The sequence below is a fragment of the Orbicella franksi genome, chromosome 8 (genome assembly GCF_964199315.1).
Source record: "Orbicella franksi chromosome 8, jaOrbFran1.1, whole genome shotgun sequence".
In the NCBI taxonomy this organism is placed as follows: Eukaryota; Metazoa; Cnidaria; class Anthozoa; order Scleractinia; family Merulinidae; genus Orbicella; species Orbicella franksi.
Window position 1 is genome coordinate 21,210,670 of NC_138152.1, and position 19,587 is coordinate 21,230,256.

The window sequence follows — 19,587 nt, forward strand, 5'->3', positions numbered from 1 at the left end:
TAATATTATACTTACATTTTACTTACACTTCTTACACTTACACTATAGTGTTAGTATTATTGTTAGGGTTAGTGGTACATTACTTACGACACTTCTTTGCATTGCCACGTTGCTTCCATTACTTACTATACATGTATAGCAAACTAGTTTCGCAACCGGACATTTCTTTAGGTGGCATAACATACCATAACATAGCATTGTTCTTGTCTTTTCCCAGGAGGTTTTTTCTCTGACACTCTCGGCTATGTGAGCAAAAGCTGCAAGAGATGTCCAAATGGTTCTTTTGTTGCATTTGATAAAGCACCTGGAAAGTATCATCGGGATTGCAAGTCATGTCCTCTAGGTAAGGTGGACTGTCTAGATAATCCCTCTACTATCTTAATCACTGTTAAATGGATGATAACGCTTCACACACGCATAGATGACTTTAAGCTGTGGTCACTTAACCGATACCTAGTAAAACCAGCATCCTATCCGGACCTCTGCATACGAGTTTCTTTGCATGGACCTCATTCGGTTGTGTAATGTTATCCCACAAAATTTTATAATTCTGATTCTTAGGTATTTTTTTAGTATGGCGTCACGTTATTATGCAGTGGGAGAGATAAGACAAAGTTGACGGATAAAAACTCAATATTAGTGCTCATTAGACAACACGTAGCCCAAGCTCAGTTCGCAAACGTCATTATCACTTTACTTGACAGCGACAACCTAGAAGTCCTGCCCAAACATCTCTTAGCTAATAATTAGCCTTGAACTTTTTAAGACAGTAAGATCTCTCTATGATCACTGCGACAGATCGTCGAGAGATCATTAACTACTCAATGATAGTAAATAACCAGGAAGAGATTTTAACATACAGTCGAACCTCCACTTACAGCCACATACTACAGCGGCTACTTTATTTGGTCCCGGCAAGAGTCCATCACATCGCTCTTGTTTTAACCTCTCTACCAGGGTCATTACCTCTCCACAACGGCAACGGCCACTAAAACTCCTCCCAACCGGTCAAAATAACCTCTTGACAAAGGTAATTGATCAAGAACCGACGAACAGTGTATACAAAACCCCGTTATTTTTATTGTGAAAGGTGACCAAACTTGGTCCGTACCGCGCGTGGTTATCCAGGAAAGGTTTTCATTGAAGTTATTACATTGTTCAATATCATCATTTACAATGTTAAACATGATGTCATTAAGAAATGACATATTGTTTCTAAATCTCCAACAGGTACAGAAACTGACTTCTTTGCTGGACATCGTGCTTGTAAATGCTTAAAAGGCCAATATCGAACCCACATGTTCAAAGGATGTTTCAAGTGTGGTCAAGGGGGACTGAAATGCCAAGATGATTATGCTTCATTGAAATCTGGTCATTGGTGGGAATGGCGAAATGAGACTCACAAAAATCGTTACCAAGTTTTCATTAAAAATCTCCTGGCATCTTCACCAACTCTAGATACTTTCCATGTACAATACCCGTATGCAATACCAACGCCTTATAGGTGCCCAGTTGAGGAATCATGCAAGGGGGATTTAGATTCCCCGTGTGAGAATGGGTACGAAGGTCCACTTTGCAGCGTTTGCAGTTCAGGACACTTTAAACAATTCAAAATCTGCACACGATGCCCATCAAAGAAATGGATTGCTGGTCAGCTGTCCATAACCCTGGTCATTTTTTTAATTATCATCGCAGTTTTGGTGTGGACGAGCCGAAGAAAAATTAAGAAGAAAGGAGAAGGCCGTCTTATGGATACGTTTTTTTCAAAGCTCAAGATCGTAATTGGCTTTTATCAGGTCACGCACGGTTTGCTGGATGCGTTCTCGTACATAAAATGGCCAGGTTCTCTTGAAAATATCGCGAAGTATTCAGGATTTCTTCAGTTGAATGTGCTGCAAATAGCACCTGTCCATTGCCTTTTCCCCGAAATGCGCTTGGATGCCTTTGGAAGCCTCTTTGCAATAATGGCAGTAAATGCTGGTGTCATTTGCATTGCTGGCATTGCTTACGGAGTGCATAGGCTTATGATCCTCAGAAATCACAACCTGGAAGACGAAGAAAAGTCTAAAAGAGTGTCACAATCAAAAGAGCTGGTGTACAGGAATATGTTTTTCTTCCTGTACGTAACGTACCTCAGCACGTGTTCTAAGGCAGCCAATGTCCTTCCACTGGCCTGCAGGAAACTTTGCCGGGATGACAAGGAAGAGCTGTGTTCCAAGTACCTTAAAGCAGATTACAGCGTGTCATGCCAAGGTCAAAAGTACAATAATTACCTTATCGTAGCATACATTTGTACTGCCTACATTTTTGTTCTGCCTTCTGCCGCATTCATCGCCATCTGGAGACAGAGAAGAGCAGCATTGACCAAAAAAGATGCAGAGAGATCACAGGGCCGGGCCTTCAATCAAGAAATGATCTCTGGAATGGGTTTCCTCTTTGTAAATTACAAAACCCGTTCGTGGTATTGGGAACTGGTTGAAACGGCTCGTAAAGTGATCCTGACATGCGGTCTTATTTTTGTGGGACAAGAGAGTAGGTCCTACATCGGTTTGGCATTGGTCATCACTGGGATGTATGGGATCCTTTTCGCCTGGGTCAGGCCATTACAAGACGTGATGGAGAACAGACTGATGACGACTTCTCTTGCCGTGACAGTTGTTAACATGGTTATTGGAGCGATGAGCAGGATTCCTGCCGAAAATATAACGACAGGGTCGTTGGATGCTGATACTGACGCACTCTTATTCAAGATACTGGTGTTCGCTGCAAATTCGTTGGTGATTGGCCTAGTAGTAGGTAAGACTCTATTGTTACTATAAATTTGGATATAAAGAAACGATGCAACATACGTATGATGATTAATCTAAATTGCCACCCTTCCACGAGATCAAATACCCAGTTCGAAAGTTGTATGTCTTTGGCCATACAAAGACCTAGGTAGTCAATCTGTTGGCCTGGGTTCGAGTCTCCTGGATCTAGATATTCACAGGTTATTGAAGATAATGCTAATGCTTATTTTATTTTGATATTTTTATTTCTTTGTGCTGTTCGGTTTTTTCCTCTGTTTTTAACTTTGGGGAAGACTCTTAATTTCACTAGTACATGTACATTCATTATTCACCGAAAGTGAAATTGGTCGATACACATCGATCTAATAGTGTTGCCATGTCTAGTTACAGTGCTGTGGGTCTATGAGGATCGATTCCTAGTTACTAGGTACCATGATACATCTAAATCTTACAAATACTAGTTAAGAATTGGTAAGCGTGCAACGTGCAACTATTGAGTTATGGATGCACGCGGGAGGTCGCTAAGCACGAAAGAAGCGTAAGAGCCGCGCAAGGCGATGGCCGAGTTCTTTAGTGTTTAGCAAACCTCCCGAGTGCATCCATAACTCGATAGTTGCACGCTGCACGTTTACCATTTCTTTTATGACATTGAGACTTTTGAGATAGTGCATGCTGAATCTCGTCCGGCTTACATGAAGTCAAAAGCGCCATGCATAAACCGCGCGAAAATACTCATTCAAAAATCTGAAAAAGCGACACATAAAAATTCTTCTTGGATCGCGGCTAGGATCGTTTCCTCGATCTCGGGTAAATAAACAACTATAAACTGTTCGGTTAACCTAAATATCAAGCTGAAAACAAACGAAAATTGCCGCCGGTAAAAGCGTTTCTCAAAAGTTAGTTAAGGTGCACGTAACCCCTAATTTTTTTTTTTTTTTTTTTTTTTTTTATGCTAAAACGAATCCACTTGTTATTCAAATCATTTGGGCGGAAAAAAAAATTCATTTGGTTGAATACTCGATTTTTATGCCTTTCAAAGTCGAGCTTATAGTGTGGCGCGACCGCGTTTTAGGGAGTTTGGGGTAGCGGTTGCTGATGACGTCTACCCAGAAACCAAACACAATGGCGCCTCAGTCAGCTCTCTGTATTTGCTCGAGAAAATGGAAAACAAAACTAATCGTTCCAATATATTTTGGGACTAAAAACGTCCAAGTTTTGTTCCAGAATCATTTCTCTTTCCTCGCTGGAATCAGGGTTAAGTTTCGACTCGGAAGACTCCGAAATAAACTTCTATCGAGCTCGTTCGATAACTGTGAACTGCGCATAGAGCTTTGACAGCAATTTGCAATATTTCAAGCGACGAAGGGGAAGACTTCTTGGCGGACGAGCTGCTTGTATATTAGGAATGGTAAGCTAGATATGAAGTGGAGGAGCAGGCAAACGAAAAGCAGGTAAAAAAACTCAAGGACTGCTTTAGATGGTAATTTCGTCACCTAAACACAAGATTCCCACGCGTGTTTATAGCCCGTTCACATTTGTCTTTAGCGAGAATGTATTTTGTCAGGATATGGTTGCTCTATTAAATCCAGTTTGAGTTTTACGTTCTGGAATTCTTCATGTTTATAAGAGCGACGTAGGTGTTGCAGTTTTCGAGACTTGATAACCTCCAAAACACTGGCTTCGATCGATTGAAAATCGTATAATGGTTCGGACCTGTATTTTTGAAGCTGCGAGAAGCAAGGCGGGAGGAAACATTTCATACAATTACCGATTTCACATTGTCACACGTTTAAAGTCGTAACTTCAAATAACCAATGTAAATTTTTCTCAAAGTTTGCAATGAAATTTGTCGGATAAGCGAAAACGATGTGTTCCCTTTGCGGTTCGCAGATAATGTTACGCGGTCATATTTTCGACACTATTGCACAGAGTGTTTGTCACACTGCTGATTTCCAAACTTTTAAAATCTCTGTGAGACTAACCATTTTGTTATCATGTAATTCTAAAGGATTAATCTTCGACTTTTATCTTAATCGAAAGAGAAGTAACTGCTGGTTGGCGGCGTACAGTTGCGGCCTATTTACACATCAGTATATCGGTCGCAACGCTTCTTGATTGATCACACAACTTTGCCGGCTATGTTATAAATACTGCGGAACTGGAAGATATAGGTTGTCGGTAGCACTTCTACAAATTGCTTGTTGGCTTTAAGCAGAAAAAATAAATAAATAAATAAAAATAGACTATAAAACGTTTGCAGAACAAATTCCAGTGAGAGTTCTTCAATGGTTCTCACAGACTCAGTTCGCTTGTTTTGGTTCGACAAAATCAACCATCGCTTAAGGTGGCTCCCTTCAGTATTAACAGTATCTTCACCTGAAGAAGGATGAAAAACTAACAATGTATGAACTACTTGTTTCACCTTTGGGTTTTAGCCCCTGGCATTCTCAAGGAAGATTAGCAACACACCTGGGGTTTCGTTTTCGTTCATATGAGTGTATTGCAGACTGTTGCCATAGTAACATCCAATCGTAAAGATAACCATCCTTTTACTATTTTCCACCTATTTGCTTCTCTTTCTAGGGTTCGCCTCAGTATAATATCTTTAAACTCGGCAGTCATGTCAAAACGATTTCGGACAATAGTTTAATTTGAAAAAAATGAAAAGTTTATCTGGTAGATTCGCAAAAATTATTAATCTCCTTAATTTTGATCAAAAAAGAGAAATCCCTAGGAAAAAATTTTGTCAAAAATGATATTATGAAGAAGGCATCTATATCATGAAATATACAAACTTTCGCAAAATTTCACCGAAGGAAACACGAGAAAAATGAGCGCTTTTTTCCTTCGTTAGCTTATTTGTGACGTCATAAAATCTCGAAACGACCACGCGCGCATGCGTATCAATGACCCACTGGCGTCATTTGCGCGTGCAAGTCGGAAAAGAATCGTGATTAGCTCATATGTCCTACCTAAAACTAGTTTTCGCAATATTATGACACATTTTTAGAGAGGAAAATTTAGAACAAGGAATTCTTACCCTATGGACAGCTAGCATCTTGTAAATGAGCAATTATGGCTGCTAAAATTCGACCTTTTTTTGTTGCTTGGTATTTCCGAAGTGCATATTCATGCTCCACGAGCTCGTTACACGACGTAGTTTGTTGGGGAGTAACATCCTGGCTCATTCCAGATTTAGCGGAATCCTCTTCCGTCGTATAGGTGTGGTAATATATTTGTTTTGCTCCGTGCGATGATCGTGACGATCGACCAAATCAGTTTCTCTGGTTGAAAATCCTACATACCTCGTACTTGTCTCCTTTAAATCAAATACAGAAGGGTAGGGTCTTCTATTCGGTCGATAAACATTTTGAAACCAAAGGAGATTCACGCAACTTTTGTGATAAAACAAATTTCGATTTACTGCGTAATCTCGCGAGCGACGTTCGCGAAGAGTTTTGAACACTCGCGCCATCGGGTGTTTTTCAAAATCAGTTCGCGCGCGGTCAAAAAACTATAGGGAGCCACCTTAAGTTGCAATTATGGTACCAGGACCATTGACCGATCATCGCCAGTAAATTGTATAGTATATCTTTCTTTAAAACTGGGATATTGCTTCAACAGCCGATAGCACTTCTGGAAGGCGTTTCTGCGCGCTTTTCGAATGTGTATTGCACCATCCTGAAGGAAATGAGAGGGCGTGATATATTCAACCTTCCTGGGTAGACGTCACAACAACCGCTGGACCCATTCTCCTCAAACTCGGTCGCGAAACAAAGTGGCAGTGTTTAAGAGCTATTTTCGAGATTTCGATTTTGGATTTGGATCACTTTTCCGAAGAATTGAAAACAAACCGCTCATGGTTGAATCTTTTGGTGGCTGAGTTCTCTGTACTTCACGGCCTCTTCGGAAAAAAGAAGACAATATGGAACCAGACGTTTCTTAAAAGTGAGAGTGGAGAAGAAAGCGAACAAACACCCTGGCTTTGAGTTGTTTGAGATGCTTTATTCAATAACAGGTTTGTGGGTTTCGTTTTCCTTTCCACTTCGTTTTAAATATTTGATCAGTTGCGCGTCTAAGGCTGAACTTAAACACATAAATGGCTTTTAAGAAAGATTTTCAGCTTGATATTTAGGTTAACTGAACAGTTTGAAGTTTTTTGTTTGCCCGAGATTGAGAAAATGTAAACTATAAACTAGTCGCGATCCAAGAAGAATTTTGATGTGTCGCTTTTTCAGATTTTTGAATGAGTATTTTCGCGCGGTTTATGGCGCTTTTGACTTATGTAAGCCGGACAAGATTCAGTATATACTATCTCAAAAGTTCCAATGTTATAAAAGAAATGGTAAACGAGCAGCGTGCAACTATCGAGTTATGGATGCACTTGGGAGGTTTGCTAAGCACTCAAGAAACTGTCCAAATTTCCGCTATGCATTACTAACCTCAAAAGGCTGACACAGACCAGTTTGTTGTTTTCTTTGGTCCTTCTCCGAGTGCCGAGTGCCTTTGTATAGCTGATTCAAATATCTTAGGTGGAGGTCCGGCAAAAGACTTGAGCTCGAACTTTCTTAGCTCACAGGAATAATCTTCCTCATCTCCGGAAGAATTATTAGATTTTATTTAAAAAAATGGGAATTATGTTTTAAAAAGTGTAAACATCAATGACAAAATTGCCGAGTAAAAGTACATATAAACAAACTTACGTGAGCGTGCAACCCACGGACAATGGATCGAGTGTATTAGCCAATTAGAACGCGCGCTTTGCTAAAGGCTATGTTATAATTTATCCTGGCACACGGCAAACAAGTGCTCTGGCTGCGGTAACAAAAATCAGTATTGTTTTGTTGCGCAAAGTCAAGCTCTTAAGCTTGTGATGGGCGTTTAATGGGGGTTTACCTCAGACGGTTGACATTTTAAAATAAAGCTTTCTGGCTGTTTACAATTAAGAGTGCCTGCCTGTCAAAATCAGACAAATTCTTAATTTCGCGGCAAGGGTCGAAAATTCGATTTCCCTCATATTCTTATGGTAGATAGGCTAGGGCATGACAAAAACTACTGGATAGTTTTTTTGACAAAGAAACATCCAAAGTACCAACTTCCGTTAAAATTGTCATTTCACGCACCATTTTATTAAGCAAGTTCGAGGGCCTCGCATCCAAAACCACATAATTCTTCCGTCTTTAAAACACTCAAATATTTTTGTGCAATGTTTAAATGTGTATTGGGTTGATTTTAGGAAATGTTGCGTTGTCTTTTTGGGTGCAAAATAATGAAATTTCGAAGACATGCATTTAATTCACTTAAAAGTACTTCGTGAATATAATTAATTTTCACCATGTGCGAAACCTTCAAATGGATTAAGCTTCTGGTGGTTGAATTGCAGCAGGATGGTCTACAGATTCCTGTAAAAAGATTTTGGGGCATATGATTGTGAGAGACGCGAGAGCTTTTCAAAGTGCGTCAAAAGTGCAAATATTTGACCATTCTCTCGTCAAATTTCAATTTACGGGTTAGACGTATATTTTAGCATGCGCCACATGACTGGACCTATAATAACTTGAAATAGATACAGAGCTGATAATTTCGAAATGTTCTAACCTTATTTGTTGTAAAAGGCAGATCCAAAGCCGATTTGACGTGTTTCTAGTCGATCTCTCACCACTCATCGCACATGCAGAGATTTGCTTTTGTTTACACAAGTTTAACGTCCGATGTACATCGGCTACTGTCAACCTGTGATTGGTCGAATACCATGAATCTGTGACCATCTATCTGCGCATATGAACATCACTGCATCTAAGTCAAAAACGGCTGAGTCATTTGTAGATAGTTGCTTGCTTTGCACTGCGCCAAAATATTACGTTTGATAAATTGCTGACCATTACCGATAAGCGTGTCGACGCAGCACAATCTTACAGCCGTTAATTGTGCGTCACGCAATGCTGTCACGGCATATGCTACACATTTTGATCTATTTTGTACAGAGCACTCTCAGGATAAGTGAAACAATTTAATCATTGTTCATCTGTTTGTTCATAAATAATAATATATATATATTTATATAATCGTATTCTATAGTGTACGTGGCCTCTGTCCAAATCACGTTTGTTGTACGTTCTGATGTTTCAGACAACAGCTGATAAAGCTAGTGCCTGTACTCACTAGAATTTTTTTAAAAAAATTGCCATAAAACAAATTACAGATCAATGAAGCAAGAACTAGCTGAAATAAAAATAGGAAATCACAGCGTGTTTAACTCGTGAGAAAAACAGACTAAACAGACTAAATTTAAGTGGAACACTCTTCCGTCTGACATCAAGAACAGCTCCTCAGTGTCCCTTTTTAAACATAAACTAAAAACGTTCCTTTTTAAGAAAGCATTTTTATAACTTTTTAGCGACATTTTTTTTATTTTTACTTTATTTGTCTTAAGTGTTTTTAATATTTCTAACTGTAAAGCGCTTTTGAACTTTTAGGATATTGGCGCTATATAAATATTTTATTATTATTATTATTATTATTATTATTATTATTATTATTATAGTAATTATGTGAGTAAAAAGCCATGGCCATGCCATTATATTTGGAGTATTTAGTTTGCCTAGTAGCGAGGCATTGGTATGTTTGTAACAGAAAATAGAGGACTGTCAATACAGTCCAAAATTATTGTCAGTAAAATATTGTAAATAAAACACCTATTGACCGGTTACCTCCGCAGCCACCATTTGGTCGTTCCGATAAGGGTTTAATTATTGTCTTTACCCCTATTAACCGGCCACCCAAAATTTAAAAACTTTGTTTTAGAAAGGTCGATGGCAGATAAGAGTCTGAAATTGAAGGTGCATGACGAGTGATAATTCAAATACACGTCTATCATGACTGACTTGAACTGACTCCATGGTCACCACGAAGTTTATAACCCTAGCCCTAAATAATCAAGGCACTGAACATCAACCTCTATTTAAGCGGCTAGCCCCATTAAGCGGTCACCACTAAATTACCGGAGGGTAGCCCACTGTATTACATGTAAACCAAAAATCATTGCACAGCACGAAAAAACTTAGGTTTGAGTTTAGCGTTACATTATTACGCAGGGCATGTAGGTAGCGGTGGTAGAGTAAAAAATAACAACTGGGGCAATGGTAAACTATTCATTCTTTTCATTTCTTAATTCAATCTCTTCCTACTCAACACGATTGTGTACTCCCAGTGGCTCCAAGCCTTACGAAGCCTTATGTATTAGGATAGAAATTGTCCTACCCCTACCCCCTAAAATGGGATGACAGCATTGCGTGACGAACAAGGAACCGCTGCAAGCAAGGATTCAAGCCATCAAACCATGATGATCAAACGTAATATTTTGGTGTAGTGCAAAGCAAGCAACTATCTACAAACAAGAAGATCTGTTAGATCTTATAACCGCGCTTTTAAAATTTAACTGTTTTCTTAGTACGACAGTCGCAACGCAGTCCATATTCCAAAGCAATCTTTGATGATTCATTGATTACTGTAGACATCACATGACTTGATCAACACACACTCTATTATTGCACCATCAGTCGTAGCCGTTGTGACATCTCCGATGACGTAATAGTCTTAATCTGGAACTTTCTTCGGGATATGTATGGGCATGAAGATACGAACACTATTACAAACCGCTTTCTTTCTTTAAAGTCACAATTAAATTTAATTGTTTTTTTCCCTTGAGTTAAGGGTTAGCAAAGAAGTCACACAAGTCACATAATTCAAGAATTGCGTTATCTACGGCTATCTTTAGTACGGTGGTTATTTCCCTATCAATGACGTAATCTTTGCACGTTCTGACACGTTCTTTGCTTGGCTTGCAAATATTTAATTTTCCTTCCGATCTATGAACTTGCTGCGATGAAACAGTCAAAGGATTTACTTCATTTGCCTAAAACCACAAGAAATACTCGCAAAATTACAAATAAATTAATGACCGTCGCTTCTGCCGAAATAAACTTGCAAAGTAAACACGATCTTATTTGTCACGTAGCGAAAGTGAAAGCTGCAACGTCAGCGCATTCCATGGCTGACGTAATACCTTTTTTCAGCGTATTTATTATTCCGTTTAAATCCAACGCTTTGATAAAGCGAAAAGAAAATATATTTTACCCACAAAAAAGAAAACAATATCCGTAAAATTGTCCGTGTATTTATGTTTTAACAGCTTCTGGCGGAAAAACATCACACGTTGCATGACTCAAAGTTTGGCCGAGCGGAGGTCTGCGTCTGGTCACCGACAAAAAAAAAAATAATAATAAACCACGGGTAAACCTAGAACCGCGCTCGGCCCATGGCCGTGCGGTTAATTACTTAGCCGTTTCTGTCTTAGATGCAGCGGTGATCATATGTGTCGAAAGAGGGTCACAGATTCATGGTATTCGATCATTAAATAAGTTGACAGTTGGCGATATACATCGGATGTTATGTAAACAAAAGCAAACTTCTGCTTTATGTGCAACGAATGCTGAAAGAAACACGTCAAATCGGCTTTGGCCCTACCTTTTACAGCAAATAAAGTTAGAACATTTCGAAATTATCAGCTCTGTGTCTATTTCAACTTAACATTGGTCAAGTCATGTGACGCATGTTAAAATATACGTCTGACCCGTAAATTGAAATTTGACGAGAGAATGGTCAAATATTTGCATTTTTGACGCACTTTGAAAAGCTCTCGCGTCTCTCACAATCATTTGCCCAAAATTTTTTTTACAGGAATCTGTAGACCATCCTGCTGCAATTCAACCACCAGAAGCTTAATCCATTTGAAGGTTTCGCACATGGTGAAAATTAATTATATTCACGAAGTACTTTTAAGTGAATTAAATGCATGTCTTCGAAATTTCATTATTTTGCACCCAAAAAGACAACGCAACATTTCCTAAAATCAACCCAGTACACATTTAAACATTGCACAAAAAATATTTGAGTGTTTTAAAGACGGAAGAATGATGTGGTTTTGGATGCGAGGTCCTCAAACTTGCTTAATAAAATGGTGCGTCAAATGACAATTTTAACAGAAGTTGGTAATTTGCATGTTTCTTTGAAATAAAAGGATATTTTGCCAAAAAAAACTATCCAGTAGTTTTTGTCATACCCTAGCCTACCTACCATAAAAATATGAGCGGAATCGAATTTTCGACCCTTGCCGAGTTATTTTCCATTTTTATGGACAGGAACTCTAAAGTTGTCATTTGTTGGTCAGCGGTTAAGTTTCGGCGATGAAGGGTAGGGGGAAAATTCAGTCGACGAAATGAATTTTAATGTTTACCGTTGTCTCCTCTGTTTAGATATGTCATGGGAGAACAGGTCCAAGAATGCATATAAGACATAGGTTTTGCTTTAACAACACTGTAATATATAGTAAGACCTAATACAAATTACAGAAATTAATATTTAGGATATGATTCAAATGAATACAACTAAATACGAGGTTTTCCTTATGAAATATATGTCAGCGGCTAAAGCTAGGAAACAGGAGACTTGGAGGCTGCACTGCATCCAACAATAAACTTCTAAAAAACAAATGTTGTAATGCAAAACCTCATGTGGTCATGAAGACCGGAGACAAATTCTAATTACATCAAAATAGGAGCCAAAGTGATCTAAACTAAAGCTAGCGAGTAAACTTGAAAACAAGTTCACCCTGGCGGTCGAACTTTCTAAGGACACTACAAGAACTACAAAATGTGTAAACTAACAGAAGTACAGGCGAATTCAAGACATATAAACAAGACTAAGGAGAAAAAAAAATGGCTAGCTCGTGGTACAAAAAATAAGTCTGTGGCCGCATAGAAACGGAAGAGTGCACAAAATGGTATCCTAATTCTACGGCAGAAACAACAAGTGAAGCAAAAGATTATAGCAGGATCGCAAGGTGATGGCTACGATTTACCAATATAAAATGAAGAATAATTCCAAAGCGGGCGAGCAAAGCTCGAACACGCTAAGCACGCCACACACTACTTACTGTACGTACACGCCCGGTCATGTCGGTCCCAAGGCCCATGCGCGTGGGCCTAAGTAGCAATCAATAGTACTGTCGACTAAATATCAGCGCATTGGCGAAGAAAGCCACCTGTCTCATGAATAATCCCTTTACTGATTTACGCGAGTTTTGCAACTTCAAGTAGTTTGGTCAGAATTGCATATGTAACTTCTGTCAGGTAAGCCTTTCTGGACGCCTGAAGCGAACTAGCTAACAGTGCCTGTAAATGGAGCGTGCGGAAAAACATGGAAACGGTTGCATGCTATGGAAAAAAAATTATTGCGCCGGAGCATTCTTGAGCCCACTGAACCTTTGGATCTTTACAGTTCAAGATCTAAAGCTCTGGAACACTGGGACTACCAAGACGGCAACGTTTGCATGGGATTTTAACAAAAGCGAAATATCGAGAACATATTTCGCATTTTCGTATTCTTCACTGTGTTTACATCTAGATTCTTATTGTTAGAAAACTCAATATATTTTTTTTTTGATGTTTTAAGGTTTAAATTATTTAGAAATTTAATTCGCAAAAAGACCATTTTTCACTGTAGCGCTAAAAGTTTGGTCGTGTCTGATAGAAGCACCTCAAAGCTTTTGAAAACGAAAAAAAGGTTTGCTATAGCTCTATTTTTGGGAAATAAGGTGCATATTCAACTTTGCAGCCAAAGAACAATCGGAAAGATTGTGACGGTGTTGAACTGATACATCTTTTCCTATAAACAAAAGTTAAAACAATGTCTCACAGTGAAGTTAAAGTTCTATGGAAAGAATTATAATTTGTCTTGCTCCTGTCAGGATTTAAGAGCGTCTTGCTGTAACGTTACTGGAGTATATAAAAGTAACAATACCTATGCAGCCTATGCACGGTTTTCTCCAACTTTGACAGGATGAAGGTCTTTACCAACTTGCTCGAAATTGTATCTTAGAAATTGTTTGAATTTTTCTTTTATTGTCAAGGTGGCCTTACCTATTTTTTCCCTTAAAGAGCAAAACTAGACCCTACAATTACATTTTTTTTCGAGGGTTAGCAAGCTAAACATAGTTGTGTAAGCTACCCCATAATATTAATATACCATCTTTTAGAAGTACTTTAGCGTTGCCATAGCCGCATGTAATTAAAACCTCAATTTTATATCAAATTTTTCAAAATTATACGCCTCGACGACGTTGTTTCACGTCAAAATTCAGGTCAAATCGGTGGGCTGGCACATAGACTACCTATAAAATTATTTTGTTTTTTCTGGGTAAAGTTGCACTCTATCTTAGTGTTATCGCAAATCTAGTTTGTTTGCGTAAATAACGCAAAGACTAGGCACTTAAGTTAATTGCCTGACAAGTGGTACCTTTCACGCCGCGATTAGGTCTCTACGATCAGTCATTGTAATAAAAACTGCTATTAGCCAGCAAACGATCATTTTTAGCAGAAGTTTTATTTTAACCGTTAGATCGAAATTTCTCACAAACATTTAATTACTACTGTTTGACAGCATTCTTTCATTCTGTGTTAACCTTTTTGCGAGTAGATTTATTTGTGAGACATTTGCCAACTAAATATGACTGACTGCTTAGACGATTGACGATTTTCCGTATGTGGCGTTTGGTGGTTAATTTTTATGCTGTTGGAGGGTTAACGACTAATCTCATTGAGACCCTCTTGAAAGTGCGATGCTAGGCATGTGATAATGATTTTTAATGGAGAATGGAAACTGTGAAATTTTTGCCACCATTGATGTGCTAGATATCTCAAGTGCTGTGCCAAAAACATCAAGTTTTCTGTTTTCGTTTTGTTCTCAGTTCAGTACGCCTTGCACCTCTATGACTACTTCAAGGAGTGGCGTAAAAATCCTCATTGCTCCTTTTCTTGCTGTCTGGCGTTGTTTCTCCCTCTCGTCGATTTGCAAGGAGAAATTCGAGGAATGGTTGGGAAAAACGTCCTGAAAACCCAGCTGCAAACGGGACACTTTGAAATGACTACACTTCGTGCGGCTGTTAAGGACAGTGGAGCATTTGATGTTACTCTCGAAGAAGGTGAACAAGGCGATGATCACGCTTTGGACCTGCAGGATGACAATCGTCCAGTCGCCAAAATCAGCAACAAAAAATGTCACCAAGGAACACAAACAGAATTCTGTTCGCGTTTGACAGTCGCTGATTTCCCGTTGCATGAGACAATTGAAGACACACACCTGTAAAGCAGTGTGAGTTTATAATACTAACAAGAAGGCAGGGAACTAGAATAGCCCTTTTAACCCTTCCTATTGCATGATGCATACCAGTTCTTTAGTTCCTCTAGAACCCGACTCAGAAAGAGAAGAAGTTAGAGCTAACATAACTGAGAATCATTGCTGAGCACTATAAAGGTTGAAATACTTCAACTCACTATTTCAGACTTCAAGGGAGACTTCTCTCTTGACAGTATTTAGACACTGATAAGATATCACCTCTTTAAGATACAGTAAATGGATCCCTCATTTGCTCTGTCAATGGCAGCATAAATGCAATTTGACGAATAAAAGTAAACTCTCAAAACTAGGTGAGTAGAATAGACCAGTGCGATAGTCTACCTTTATGCTCCGAGAAACGTTCCTCGATCTTTAAAGGAATTGTTCATAACAAAGTTTTGTTTCTTGTTTTAGTAGTATTTGTACTCGTCGGCTTTCTCTTTCAAAATCTCTCATTCTCACTTTTGAAAAGAAAGCTGGGTAACCACTCTTGTTTTCCAAAGATCCAGGCCTTTGTGTAACGTGTGGGTGAGATTTCTGTCTGATAGTACAAGTCCATTTTAGTATGCTGTTAATTTCAGCAAGAGATGTTAGAGCTTCTGTCGCTATTTATGATAGGTCGCAGCCCTTGGCATCCAGATGCAATTCATTCAAAAGGAGACACTATCAGCACGTCTCCATGGTAACAAATATACCTATTGAAATCAATTAACTAGATATAAGAGCTTCATAAAAAAAAAGTTTCGATAATGTTAAAATAGCCCAAGTTTTATTAACCTTAGCTAGTTTAGCCTGGATGTGGATACCAGACTCCTTGGGTTTTTGTTGTAATAAGACATATCAAAACTGTTTTGCTTTGCATAGATAACCCTGAACTTAGTCTACAAGATCAGATTTGCTGTTGGTTAAGACGTTATATGAAGTCACATGGCATTGATAAGTCTAACATCTTTGATCCGAAGTTGTCGTAAATGTATGATAAAATTCTAGGCAGGTGAATTACAAGTTGATTTTCATTTTCGTAAAAAAAACTACCGCACTACTGCGAGTTTTTGTTGTTGTTGTTGTTGTTGTTGTTTTTCGTTTTGTTTTCATGGCTGATGACTTATACGTCCCATATTTGTCAATTGGGCCTGCTAAGGTAACTGCAAGAGCAGGCAAAGAAAAGAAAGGAATCCCTTTAATTATATATTTATTATTTCAGAACGTTCCATCACTAGTGCCTGCATTTCACATCTTAAGCCCGTTAAAGACTGAGGGATTTGCAGACGATTTATAGGTTTTCAGTAAAGTTTTGGTAGACGGAATTGAAATAATCAACTGCAGCATCCATTTCAGTTCATAATTATCTAGATTTCAAGAAACATTTTTCGCCTGTGCTTGCTCAATAAAGTTTGTAGGGATTTTGATTAGTTTTCCGGTAAACTCTGATAAAAAAGCACAGCAGGATAACAAATCATGGATAACCTTACTTCGTAAACAGAAGGACATTATATATAAATTTTGATTGATATGTATTTATCAGGCGTGTGCGCCCGCTAAGGAATAGATGGACGGTAGGTCTCTAGCGCCCGCTATGAGGGAATTTGTAGACAATTTTACACATTTTCTCAAGTAGTTTGTCATAAGAGAAAATCAGGAAAACAGTATGCTTCTGTATTCATTCTGATTCATATTTACCCTTGCTTATAATACAATTGCACTGAAGAGTGCTGCTAATATGTCTGATGACATTTTGATATTCATCTCTTGCACTAAAGGATAATGTATTCAATTTATACGTTTATCGTAACATTCGTGGTGAGATGCAAAAGCAGGGAAGCTTATAAGGTGGTAAACTAGAACGTATTTCTGACACTTGCATTGTGCCTGCATGGGTTTTTTTCAATCTTACTGCGAGAGAGGGATTTATAGGAGAATTTATCAATTGTTTACCTTGCATTTTTGGGAAATGAGGAGGTAGGAAAATGATAACCTCAGTGGAAAAAGAAAAGGTTTCGTTTTCTAAATCTAAAAATGGGCCTTTGCCACCTTTTTCTCATGTTCTTGCTGAAAAGGGTTATGTAGACAATCTAACAGTCCTTCAATAAATTTTGGTAAAATAAAAATCGGAGGAATACATAAACTAATGTTTTCGTAAATTTTGGTCAGGTGTAAGAGATGTATCCATTTTAACTCATATTTATTCTTTCTGCAATATTATATTGCTTATGCGCGCTGTTAGACATTTGTCGTATTCATTGCTTGTCCCTGCTATAAATAGGTATGTAGGCAATGTAACTAGTTGGTGAAACACAAAGCAGGGTGGCAGAGGAAACAATACACAGGTATTTGTTACAATTCAGGGTCTCTTTACAAGGAATCAGGATGGTTTTTGACTAGGAAAAAATCACCGCGACGCAGCTTCGGGTTGACGCTTTTTGTTGGATAGCTCTTTCCGATACACAGCCTGACATTTTCCATGTAGTCCACTAATTAGAAACCATAGTTGACACTTTTGCACATATAGCCATTGCTGTTCCGTTATGGGCCACTATAATGTCCAGAGACCAGGTTTTGTCGAAATAGTTTTACTAAATACTGCTATTTTACCCTTATCCCCTATTTTTGTTTACTGCGATGTTGACCCTGCTGATGTCAATACGACCAGCCACCCCGGGGCTCATGTAAACATTACATTTTGCTATCGTTTAGCGGCAAGCCGACTGGTATATATATATATCCCGGAGTCGTGTAAAGAGGCCTTCAGATTTGATATCTACTGATCTAGCTGTGCCTGCTTTTGTGTTGTTTGTAGACAATTTGTAGCTTTTCTGTAAAGATTAATCGGTAAAGAAATATCAGCTAAAAAGTAAAGTGATTTATTACATGGATATTGATGAAATACCGGGATTTTTCTTGTTCGTAAAATTTGTATTTCTTTTTCATCTCGTAGATGAAGATGTCATCATGGTTACGAACATTATAATTTCTGTTTCAACGTCATTAAAGTTCAATTTTACTTTTTTTAACGCGGAAAATAACAATTTCTAAGAGGCAAACGTAATTTTTCTTTGTGTTTCATGAAAATGGTGGTCATATTAATTTACACATTTTCGATTACAGACCCCACCTCAGTTAAGGTGACCACTGTTTTCGATGCTTCTGAAATGAATACAAAACTGAGGTGTCTTAGATTTGGATGTTTCATCGATATCCATATAATTAACAGGGTAAGTTGCATGGCTGCTTATAGATACGAATTTTATGTTCTCGTACCGATGGTACACTTGAAAAGAAAATTCGGGCGTTCATGTACAATAATATCTTCTATATATCCATTATAAGTTACTCGGCTTTTGAGAACCATTTATGACTTGTACCTGCGGGAAAGAAAACTTATTTGTAGTTATTTTGATTAGTTTTTTTTGTAAACTTTGGTAAAACAGAAAGAGCAGGACAAATAAACATCTCAAAAGTAAATGGCTGTTAAAATTGTCCATTGAGTGTCGTGTGACAGGCATGGTTGCAGTCAGGGGGAGGCATCGCTCCTTGCGCCGAAAGGAACGTTCTGAAACCAAAAAGTTCAGTCACCATGCAACTCTGTCCCTTGGCGCTGCTCTCTTCGACTGGCCAAATCCCTCCATTCTGCGTCGGAGCTCACTACTCACTACAAGCTCCAGGCTTGCATCTGCATCTGGCATCATTTTCTGTAACTCTTGATGAAAAAGAGCCGTGCATCGCTGAATATATGTTCCTTGGTGCACATGCAAGTTTGATAAGTCCCTCAGAAGAAATGCTTGCGCCAAATGTTTGCTAGGTGAAGTAGGAAAGAGAATAGACATGCTTGACCGTACCATGAAGGGCATTTGGATGAATATAGGCAGTATAACATGATATACAGATTTAGCCAAGCCTAAAAGCGGAGCTCCTGGGCCGGGTTCTTTAAAGCCCGATTAAGCTAACCCAAGATATGCGTGAGTTTTGATTTCAGTTTTACAACTTTGCGGTGAGGTTTTCTGTTTATGTCGTTTGGCCTTCTGTTTTGAGTTTAAACAAACTTAAACTACACAGAAGAAATGCAGTATAAAACATTTGTATATAAGAATATTTTATAATTTGGTTAACTTTTAATCCTTAGTTAGTGTGAAGTCTTTATTTATGTGTATTTATTTACAATAATGTATAAATAAAAAGCGAACTTATCGTTGATCGTCATCCGAGACAATTATATAAAAAAAGGATCGCTTCTTGGCTAGCCTGTTCCAAGCTCTCGGTAGTTGGGGACGAGCGGAAAAAAGAGGGCAAGCGAGAAAAAAAGACAAGGGAGGACTAAGTCGCTACATCTTGTCCGATTACCAAAGCAAGTTCATTCCCATTTGTTTTCTTTTTTCTCTTTATTTTCCCAGCCAGTATCAATGATTCTCTTTCCTCTCTTTGTTACCTTTTGAGACATCTTAGAAAAATTGTGTCTAACGTATATTCCTTATACCACAAGGACAGCACCGTGTCATCGTCCGCTCAACAAAGTTAAGCCCGGGCGGGGTCTCTACTTGGCTGGGTGACCACAATATGAATACCCCTT

At 38.5% G+C, this 19,587-nt stretch overlaps 1 protein-coding gene across 1 annotated transcript; it reads left to right on the plus strand.

Moving 5' to 3' along the window:
• The first annotated feature begins 1,298 nt into the window (after nucleotides 1–1,298).
• LOC145495468 (uncharacterized) lies at nucleotides 1,299–15,129 on the plus strand. Its single transcript, XM_081475092.1, has 2 exons — nucleotides 1,299–2,796; nucleotides 14,596–15,129. Exons 1-2 carry the CDS (start codon nucleotides 1,299–1,301, stop codon nucleotides 14,991–14,993), a joined length of 1,896 nt encoding a protein of 631 aa, XP_081331218.1. The 3' UTR covers nucleotides 14,994–15,129.
• Nucleotides 15,130–19,587: the final 4,458 nt, after the last annotated feature.

What these genes read in the sequence shown, in the direction of transcription:
- LOC145495468 (XM_081475092.1), top strand. Translation starts at nt 1,299, where the DNA reads ATGTTCAAAGGATGTTTCAAGTGTGGTCAAGGGGGACTGAAATGCCAA. An exon ending in GGTGATTGGCCTAGTAGTAG is followed by an intron (nt 2,797 to 14,595) that starts GTAAGACTCTAT and finishes TTTTGTTCTCAG; the next exon opens with TTCAGTACGCCTTGCACCTC.